The 11,435-nt window shown below is 30.9% G+C and overlaps 1 protein-coding gene across 1 annotated transcript; it reads left to right on the forward strand.

The window, feature by feature from the left end:
- The first annotated feature begins 7,937 nt into the window (after positions 1–7,937).
- Positions 7,938–9,688, forward strand: LOC110669418 (transcription factor bHLH147). The gene is made up of 2 exons (XM_021831085.2): positions 7,938–8,158; positions 8,465–9,688. Exon 2 carries the CDS (start codon positions 8,606–8,608, stop codon positions 9,251–9,253), a length of 648 nt encoding a protein of 215 aa, XP_021686777.1. The 5' UTR covers positions 7,938–8,158; positions 8,465–8,605; the 3' UTR covers positions 9,254–9,688.
- Positions 9,689–11,435: the final 1,747 nt, after the last annotated feature.

Below are 11,435 nucleotides of genomic sequence, written 5' to 3' on the forward strand. Positions count from 1 at the left end.
AGAATATACGAACTAGCTAAAGTGAATGTGTTACATCCTTTATTTTATTTTATTTTTTTTGTTATGTACAATCTGCTGTTATTTTAGGTGTTTTGTTAACAGGATATCGTATGATAGGTCTGGGAGTTCTTTTCCATGTCAAGTTACCGATTTTAATACATACATAATAATACATACAAAAGGGTATTCAACATATTATTAATTTACTTCTTGGGTCTTAGCTGCCTAACGAGTATGCAAAAGATACAAGGATCACGTTAAATGGAATTGGCAAGTAAAAGAGCCTTTAGCAAATTTTTGTTATCTGAGCCTAAAATCCAATTATATAAAATTTATTTTTAAGGTGACATAATATTAATCTGATGCTATTAATTATAGGCCATTAGATGCGCCATATAACCAAGTTAATAAAAATCTTAAACAAACTTATAAGCAATTAGAGAATTATCCGTGATAATTTACTTGATTATTATATTTAATTTTAATATATAAAAATAATATAATATTTTAAATTTTTATTAATTATTTTATATTTTATTTTTATTACTTTTATAAAAAACTCAAATAAATCCAAGAAACAAATTAATGTTATATTTAGTAGAGTGTAATCAAAGTTGTAATGTAATTATAATTACATTATATATTTGATTATATTATTTGATAATACAAAAAAATTTAGCATAATGAAATGATAATTAGATAATGTAATTATTTATATTCAAAATAACATAATGATTATTACATACAAAAATATATGTAATCATAATTATTTATTTTAATTTTTTTATTTATTATCAATATAACTAGTATTTAGTCACTGTCACTATCACTATTTAATTATTGCTGTCGCCACTACCACCACTGCTTAGCTACCATTATTATTTAATTATTAATCACTGTAAACATTATTACTTATTATTAACATTATAAAAAATTAAATATTAAAAAATAAAAATTATTATTATATTACATCACTTATATTTTTTATTTTACAATCAAATATAAAAATAAAATAATAATTACATTACATTATAATTTTAATTATATTATATAATTAATTATGTTGTATTATATTAAACTTTACCAAGTATAACCTAATTTCAAACAACTTATAAGCAATGTGAACTTCAATACAAGGACCTGAGGAGTCATGACCTAGGAGGCCAAAGTCTTCTGGTAATTTATTATGAAGCGGCAGTTAAATCACTTGTGATTAATAGGACAAAACATAAATAAATCCAGTCAACTTTAGGAGTAAAAAATTTTACTTTGACTTACTTTTATTTTTATATAATTTAAAAAATATAATTAATATAATTAAAATAATAAATTTTATTTAATTTTTTTAATATTACCCTTTATTCATATTACTCTATTAAAATTTACTTATTATTAAATTAGTATTGAAACTAATAAGTTTTTTTTAATGAATACTAAATAAGAGTAACATTAGTAATTAAATAAATAAATAAATTACTATTTCAAAATAGAAAATAGGCTATAATTTGAGACATATAAAAAAGAAAAAGTAAATATATTTTTATGGACAGAAGGAGAAGTTTATTTTTTATTATTTTATTTCAAAGTAATTTTTAAGATTTTTGTATAATAATTAAGAAAATGGTTAGATAGCTTCATTTTTATAAAAAAAATTATAGTAATCAACTAAAATACCCTATTAAAATTTAAAAAAGTAATAAGAAAAAATAATTTATTAAAAATAAAATAAATAAAGATAAAATTCAATAAAAATAATTGATACATCTTTAATTTTTTAAAATAATAAATGAAATAGAATAAAAAAAATTTCTAAAGCACCACTTGAAATGAAATAAAGGAAGTATTAGAAAATCAGAAGGGTGACTTGCTACTGAAAATTTACGGAGCGCAGACTTATTGTTGGATTAAGACAACATTAAGCTAATCTTTAAAGTGTATAATTTTATCGGATGTTCCCGAAAGGACATCTTTAAAGTGTATAATGACAGGCCTTTAAAAGCTTAATAGCCACACTAATATTATTAACTAGATATTTCTTTATTACGATAAAAGGACAGCCTAACAAGGCCTGATAGGCTATTTGGACGGAAGTTGTTAAAACTTGCAAGAGTGGACGAAACGGAATATGAGAAAGACCCCGGGTATAACTCTATTGGGCTCTTCTTGAAAGTGCCTTAGTGAAGAGAGTAAATCATATCTAATTTGCCATTTCGTAATTAGATTATAATGGGCTAATAAGAGAAGCCTGAAACTTGCTAGTTATTTGTGGATTTTCGTAAGGTAATTATACCTTCAAGTAACTTTTTCCCCCATGAGCAGCGATTTTATTTTCAAGCATCACATTATTCATGGAACCAAGCGACAGGGTGTGAGTGCACTCTTTTTGACGGGGTGGATAGGGTGGAAGTTGGGGATAATTTGAAGTAATCCATGAAATTAGTTTATTAATCAGACAGTGAAGCTTTTTTAGCTAGCTGTACTTAAAGGCAAAGATTTGGTGTAATCCACCAACAATTTTGCTAAAGCTTGTTGCATTAGAATAAGAGAAATTCATTGTTAAGAGAGAGAAGGTATGGGGGAGCAAGCTGTAATTGAAAGCAATGGTTTATTATACCAAAAAGAAAGTTTTTTAAGTTATTAGTAGGCTTTATGACAATCATTTGATGTGTGCTTTCCATCAGTAGGCATCTTATGCCGATACCTAGTTCAATTATGGAGCAAGGGCATTTTTGGTGTCCTATACAAATGGAGTGATTTGATTTTGTTTGCATAGAGCATTTGTAGGCTGGCCAAAGATCCATTTTCTAAAATGGAGCGAGTGCTATTTGAATTTTGCACCTTGGTCATTTGCCACATCCCAAATCCTATTTTTATTTAAATTATGTACATTACTGAAAAATCCTCCCATGCTTCGTCAACCTTTGGGTACGTTGAGATTTTTTAAGTATTGTCCAATCTCTTTCCTATTCGAATGAAGTACTGATAATGTTTGTGAAAACTTCAGTAACTGTTGATAAATATTGTTGTTGGGACCTTTTAATTATTTTTTTTTTCATTTTTATCTATAATTTTTAAAAGTTATTTTTTCTAAATTTATTTATCATTTCTTAAAACTCATCTTATTAACTCTCTTATAATTAAATAAAATAAAGAGTAATTTAATCAAATTAAAGAATTTTTTTTATATAATTTAAATTATTTAATTATTTTATTAATTATATATAAAAAAACTTAAATCATAAATAAAAATGAATTAGGACTTCCATATTAACTGTCATAAGCATTCATGCATTTTATATTGTATAGATATTTGTGTCTATCCATACGCTCATGAATATATAATGAATGTTTTTAGGAACATCTTGGGCTTTAGGGCGTGGTAATATAATATTTGATGTGCCATTTTAATCCTTTATTCAATATGGCTCTTGAGATAATCTCGTCGTTATTTATACATTTTCATAATTATATTCTTGGAAGAATCTTCATTATTTCATATCTCTTAAAGGAGTGTTTGGGTACAAGGTTGATAAGAATAATTGTCTTTTTTTTTTAATTTTTAATTTATTATCAATAATATTTGAATGCTTAAAGAGTTTAAAATACTTTTCATCTTATTAATATTTATATTTCATTGGGTATACAAATCTTGGAGTCTAAATCAATAATAATCTTCTTTAAAAATTAAAATTTAACATTTAACTCTTAATTTTTTAAGCTTTTACTAAACACACCCTAAACATTATATTGCACCATTCCCACCAAGTCCTGCCAGCTAAATGCAAACTGTCAACAAGCATACTAGAATATGAGGTGCTCCTATTCCACAATTATTGGAGGTTTTTTTTTTTTTATAATCATCCTAGGATGGGACTACAGTTACTTGTGCATTTTCGTGCGCATTTCAAATGTTTGACTTCTAGTGCTAGATACAATGTGTGCTTAAGCCTGTTGAATCCAGCTCACAGGTCAACTAATCTTGGCAGGGGTTGAGAGAAATTCAGCTATGTAGACGGGGGCCAGCGAGCCATAAAATGGCGATGATGTGGAGTGGAACAGCAGCTGAAGTCATTCCACTTTGGATTTGATCCTGATATTGCATAAACACCTTTGATTCTGGTTTGAGCCTTGATGCACTTGAAATTCAGATATTAATCAAACTGGAATGAAATTTGGCAACTTTGTATATATGTTCCTTAACCTTTATTCTACTGTTGTTAATTTTCTGGACCCAAAGCCTAAGTATGTTAGTTTAACTTGAAAACCGAAATTTAGTCGCCATGACAGACTCATACCGAATCATATAAGAACCAAAATTCTAACGTCCATAATCAGACCCTTAGCATCTGTGTGATGCTCCTGAGTCAGAATTAACGGCCATCATGATCAACTACTTACAACTGCCATGTCATAAGTCACTGAGATTTAAGAATTCAGTCTCAAATCACTCTTGTTCGTTATCTACTAGCTATAATTTCCTCACTTTCTGACGCTGTTTATTGTTGTTGCCTTTTATAATGCTTAATGTTTTATTGTGTGTCGCGCAAAGGAGGCAATCTCTCTGGCACGCCATAATGCCCAGTAGTGTGTTGGATTCTCAAAACACCCTTTTGAGGTTTCTTAATCCGTTGTCCAATGGTAGAGTTACAGACACATGATACCACGATTTCGGTGATAATGAGGATTAGATTCATGATTAAAACAAGCACTCTCAAACATCTCATAATGACATTGTGTTGTTTATCCTTAAAGTCAGGTTAGCATTTCGTTAGTGTCGTGAACTACCTAGCTGTTAACCGAAGCTCTCTTTTGGCCATTACTAGGAAAACCTACAGTGGAAGTGTGAACATTTCGACGAAATCAATCTCAATGGAGTGGATATCACATTGGGTGACTAGCTTTTCATTATTACTTGGTCAAAGATGAACTCCACAGGGTGCTTCCAAGGACGAGGAGCCTAGTGACATGCATAGGCCAGTATTTGAATGGTGTGAAAGAGATAAGATAAAGGAAGGTAATTAAAAGTAAAGTAGCAAACCCTCTTAAAACTCTTGAATTGGAAAAGTGGTATTTTTTAAGGTTTTAAAACTTTTTAAAAACCTTGCCTTTTTTAAAAAAAAAAAAAAAAAAAAAAAACCTTCTTATCCATTATAATCTCATTTCTTTAAAAACCCTTGGCTTATCTCCAAAAATCTTCTTCTAAATATGTTTCATGTTATTTTTCACTGATTTGGTATTTGACTTTAACATGCTTATGTTATTTTTCACTGATAAAATATTAGGAAAAAACAGCCTGTACTTGATTATTGCCGGTTTGCCGACCCGTTAAATCAAGTTAAATCTGTTTGGACATTTCTTATGCTTAGCAGTGTCTGACTTGACAAGTACATATCATATACAATTAGTGATTGCTTGAAACAAATATCTGTTGTATAAGGTGAACTAATCAAGGACCCATTGCTGGAAATGTGAAGCATAACTGTCCACACCTTACAAGGTAGCAAAATTCCAAAATCTCCTCCAACAAATGCAAAAACTTAGCCGGAGGTAGGAAAGTGCCAGAGGAACAACCTACACTGCACATGCTTTCCTTTTGTTTATCATTTCTTTTCTGGATCATCACCTTCATTAATCATTGCACGGAATGATAACAAAATATTACACTGGACCCATACTCCTACTATATTAGTGGAAGCCAACACCACAAATCCTTCCAATCGCTTGCTGCGACGTCGTCAACCCCTAGGCTTTTATAATATTCAGTCTGCTTATTGGTTTTCTCAGCTTGGTTGTCTCTGGATTTTGAAACCCTGCCCAATTTCTAATATTTGGGTTGAAATTGTCAAGTAGTCAACTCCATCATTTCGGAGAAAAAAAAAATTCATCATTTTGTGTTTATATCATTGTTATTTAATTATTTCTAAATCTTTTTTCAGGGGATTTAAGGTTTTCATATTAATTTGTGTATGATTGGCATATGTTTCTAGCGATGATAGCAAAACCACAGATTTTAGAGTTGTATTTGTCCTCCTGAACCTTCAGTAAGGAAAGTGATGCCTGAATAAGGCTTTCTCCTGGGAATTTAGGTTTTTTTTTTCTTCAACATCTTTCCAGTTAGAATTTTTAATTTTTTTTACCTGTTGAGAAGTCCATTCAATTATGAAAATTTTAATATTTTTGTTAGCAACTCTGGTATTTATCCCTTTTGTTCAGTGCATAATGTCAATTTCTTTTTTTCCCTTCAGGATTTATGCCGTGTGCTGCCTGTAAAGAACAAAAAAAGGTTACTTCTAGAGAGAGAGAGAGAGCAAGAAAATGGGTGAATTTAGAAATATGCGGCAAGAGATGGCACTGTTCACCGGACAAGAGGAAAATACATAAATCATAATGAAATAATTTGGAATTTTCTAAATAAAGTCTATTATCGTTTTTTTTTTTTCTCCTCCTTAAATGTTATTGATTTATATTTAAATAAGAATAGGGGTGAGTAGATTTTGATTAAAATTAAAAAATTAAATTAAAATTATATATATATATCTTAAGGAAGTTCAATATCTTTATATTTTGATTTTTAAATTTTTTATATATTTTTATTATTAAAATTAAATATTAAAAATATAAAATCTTATAAAATTTAATTTGATTAATTTAAAACTAAATAGAATTGATATTTATTAATTTAATTTTATTTAATTATTTTTTAGTGATCAGTTTAATTTAATTTTTAAAAATTTTTATTTTTAATTTTTAATTTTATCAATTCTATTTAATTCAGAATTGAATTGACCAATGAGACCCTTTTGTAGTCCAAGAAATATGTAAAAAAATATATATATATATTTGGAATTTACGTCACAGCCACCAAATAAAAACAAATTGGATCAGCTTTGCTTTGCATTTTCCTAACTTCAGCCTTCTTGGAGACAACAAAACTTTTGCCAGCACTTTATGTACTGTGGCTGGCACATGGTATTTTTTATTTATTTATTTTTTTTTAAAGATAGATGTTTGATTGAAGAAGCCTATCGCAAAGGAGTTATAAATAAAATAATTTAACTAAGCCCATAAAGAGATAAGTCAAACATCAAAATCAAAAACCCTAATTGTAACAGGTAATCAATTCGGAATCATGACTCATTAGCGCAAGAAGCAGTAGGGACGCCGCTTAACCCAAACACCCGTAGGTCACCGGAGAGACATGTAGAGTCAAGGAAGGTAAAAAAACACAAAAGACTTAACTGTTATTGCCATGCATGACATAGAAACCCAACCGAAGAATAGATGAGCCTTCACTATCTTCGTTTGGATCTTCATTGAAGTAAGTGACTGACCATCCCCAGGCCAACGGAAACACAAGAATCCGTTAAGCATCGCAAATTCGATAGAGGAGAGAAGTGATACAGCTTATTAGCTACTCATTCCCGTTTTATGTGTCTAATTTCAAACATCCGCGAAATGCAATCTTCTCTAGAAACCTCTTACGCCATTGTACATCAGAAGAGATGATCTTATATTTGAAATACAGAGACTTGCAACACATAGTCCAGAACAAAACAGTAACCAAAAAAAAAAAAGAAAAAAGAAAAAACAGTTAATTGATTTTTGCACGAGCCCATTCACATCCGCATAAATTGTGCACGATAAATAATTAATTTTCTGAAAATTTTGGAATATATGCCAATCGCTACAAAATAATTTCGTTAAACATATACTCTTCTTTTTTCTTTCTTTTTTTTTTTTCAAAGTAGGACTAATGATCTATCTGAGAGATGGGAACCAAAGCCATAATATATTCAATAATATTTTATGGATTTTTTTTTATCATTACTTTACTTTTAATTTATTTTATCATTAAATTCTATTTATTTAAAAGAAACTATTGACGAAATTAAAAAAAAAAAAAAAAGAAAATCAATTAATCTGGTTTTAAGGAAATGATGCGTGCTCTCTCTTGATTCCTTTATAAGCTTCACCACCGTTTCTCTCTTGTCCTCTCCCAGGCCACTCCTCACTTTCCCACCCTTACCAACTCCGTTCCGTTTGTTTCGCACTCTCCAAACAACGGTTTTACGATTTCTTCAGTTTCAGCTTTCGTAAATCGATAGCTCTATCACGGTGGTTGATATGTAAACATTTTTCCTTTTTTCTCCTTAGAAAGGTAATAATCTTATCCTGTACTGCCATTTCACAAGTTTCTCTCTTTTTTGTTTTTACGATTCATGTATCCAATTTGGAATCTCAACTAACAAATCATCTACTTTAATTGCTAATCATTCGATTTTGATCCTTGTAATCCCTTGTTAGGATCAAAATCAGTCTCTTTAATCATGTATTGTATTTTAATCTTGTTTTCTCGATTGTGGATGCTAAACTTTGTTTGGATGTTTATATTTCGTGTTTTTGCGGTTGAATCTGGTCTCGATTTTACTTTCATGTGAGTCTAAAATTTCTCCTTTTCAATCAGGTGCTTGCCCAAGAGGAAAGAGAAGGAAATCAGAGCGTTTCGATTCTCAAAAATTTGAAGCAAGATAGAGAATTTTTTTTGTTCTGTTGAATATTGGTGTCTGACTGGTGCTATATTCGTATTCAAAGAGAATCGATCGTGATGGCGTCAGCTCTGATCTCGAATCATCCCGTAACCAACTCTAACTCTGATCGCTCGAAAAGGAAAAAGAAGAAGAAATCGCAAGCTCAATCCCAGGAGAGTCAAAATCAAGGCCATGCTAAATGGAAAACCGAAGCTCAGCGACAAATCTACTGCTCTAAACTCATCCAAGCCTTGAGCCAAGTCCGCCTCAACCCTTCTTCTCCTTCGGCTCCGCGCCAAGGCCGCGCCGTTAGAGAAGCCGCTGACAGAGCCCTGGCCGTCTCTGCTAAGGGGAGAACAAGGTGGAGCCGAGCCATATTGACTAGCCGAATCAAGCTCAAGTTCAGGAAGCAACACAAGAGGCAGAGAGTGGTGGCTGCGGCTACTGCCTCGATGGCAACCGGGACTAGCAGGTCGAAGAAGCCGAGAGTAAGTGTTTTGAGGTTGAAAGGGAAGAGTTTGCCGGCTGTGCAAAGGAAAGTGCGGCTTCTAGGCCGATTGGTTCCTGGTTGTCGGAAACAACCATTGCCTGTTATTCTAGAAGAAGCGACTGATTATATAGCTGCTTTGGAGATGCAAGTTCGAGCCATGAGCGCTCTTGCTGAACTGCTCTCTGGATCCAGCTCAAGTTCCGGCGCCGGCTCTAGTTCTGGGCCAACGAGTTGATGGCAGTCTCGGCACAGGGCCAGATTTCATTACGTGGTTCTTCAATATATTTTTCTTAATTTTCATCTTTCCCCCACTTTCTCCTCAGTAATCTCATGTTAAATACTTGTCCTTCTCCTCATCCTCTTTTCGATTTTTTCCCTTTTTGTTTCTGAGTAATTCTATCTCACATTACTTTTATTCTAAAATTTTTGTGTCCTTTCTTTTGAGTACTTTAGAAGGAATAATTGACCAGTGAAATCTTTCGCTCACAATCTGTGAACAACTGGTTCGAGCCTTTTTGGGCAAAGACTCCATTATTCTGTAGTTGCCTTTGGAGTATATTAGTGCATGAAATGCTTTGGGGCTAGATTAGTATAGAAGCTCTGTTTTGTTCTATTATTTGTATATACTGCGCAGGCTTTGCTTAATGGGTTTTATTTTACCATCTCAAAATTGTTTTTCTTTTGGTCTCTATTTCTTCTTGTTGGTGGTGATCTCTAATTTGCTTTAAAATGTTGAGGGAACAGTTCTGCATTAGCCTTTTAACTGCTAAACGTCATCATTTTTGGCGTTACACCGTTTTTTGGTTGAACTAAGGAATTTTTACTGGTTAGGACACCTGGAAAATGAGAGAAAAGGACGCCCAGTGCACATATTATTTGGGGGAGCGACCTATTTGGCTTGGGCATATCTGAGTTGGAGGCGTAGTTATGGTGATAACAGGTGGTTAGGTTAGCTTAGCTGAATATGGCATCAAATTCTGCTTCTAGATGAAATAAAAAGAATTAAAACAGAGATGGGTTGCTTTAGTGTTAGGGGAACTGGGAGTGGAAAGGGCTGAGGGGGTAGGGGGTGGGGGGTAAATCTAGTATCTTGAATATCCAACTTCACTCCCCCCCCTAAAGTCCGCGAAAGCACCAAAATATTAATGAGAAAACTGGCACAATATCATGTGGCGAAATGTCCCCACCAGAGCACCACAAAATCAAAACTGAAATCTTGCAAATTGAGTGCACTCTTGCCTCTCTACTTCTTTGTCTATGAGGAATGTCTTGAGGGGTCTGAGAAGCTCTGAAGGAGGTACATATGTTCCCTGTCCCAATTGAAGGAGAGCCACCTAGCTACCTATCACCTTCGTTGCCAGACCTCATTAAGCCACACGAGTGCTCCTGTTTGATCACTATCATTTAGGGTTGGATTTGATTTGGGAGAGAGTGAAGTGAAGACAATTCGATGATTGAAATCCCAAGGACCACGATTTTTTTCTTTTTTACATATGCTCATATGAGTGATGATATTTTTTGAGGGCTAATGTATTTCTGAATTTTTATTTTTGTAATTATTTTGAAATGTGAATTAATTGATTTTGTGTCATTTGAGGCATATAAGTGCATTATAATTTAATTAGAAACTAAAAAAATAAAACCTTAAAATAGAAAAAAAATGGAGTTTCCTCTCTCTCATCTTTCTATTCTTTCTTCATTCTCTCTCCACAACATTGAAATATAAAATTTTTCCTTCAATTCCTCCAAATGAATCGATGCTACTTGTCACTTAATCTGCATTTCTATTTTAAATTTTTTTATTTTCTATTTAGAAATTCACTATAGAAATTAAAAAAGAAATTATTACTTTAGGATAATTTAATATTTCCTTAGTCTTATGAAGATAGACTTATTTCTATTTTTACATGAATTAATAAAATATAATTAATATAATTAAAGCAATAACTTTTATTTTAATTTTTTCTTAATATACCCTTCACTCATATTGCTCAATTAAAAATTAAATAACTCATATTATCAAAATTTTCTTGAAATTAATAAATTTTACTTTTTTAAGGCATATTAAATAGGAGTATATTAATAAATTAATAAATAAATTATTATTTAAAAAGAAAGAAGTTTGTCATTTAAGATAAATAAAAAAAATTATTATTTAAAAAGAAAGAAGTTTATAATTAATATAATTAAAGCAATAACTTTTATTTTAAATTTTTTTTAATATACCCTTTACTCATATTGCTCAATTAAAAATTAAATAATTCATATTATCAAATTTTTCTTAAAACTAATAAATTTTACTTTTTTTAAGGCATATTAAATAGGAGTATGTTAATAAATAAATTATTATTTAAAAAAGTAAATATTTTTATGAAATGAAAGAAGTTAAAAAAAAAAAAAAAATTACAACTAGTACA

This window comes from Hevea brasiliensis, chromosome 15 (assembly GCF_030052815.1).
Source record: "Hevea brasiliensis isolate MT/VB/25A 57/8 chromosome 15, ASM3005281v1, whole genome shotgun sequence".
In the NCBI taxonomy this organism is placed as follows: Eukaryota; Viridiplantae; Streptophyta; class Magnoliopsida; order Malpighiales; family Euphorbiaceae; genus Hevea; species Hevea brasiliensis.

Bases quoted from the DNA above. Each gene is read 5' to 3' on its own strand.
- LOC110669418 (XM_021831085.2), top strand. From the start codon at position 8,606: ATGGCGTCAGCTCTGATCTCGAATCATCCCGTAACCAACTCTAACTCT.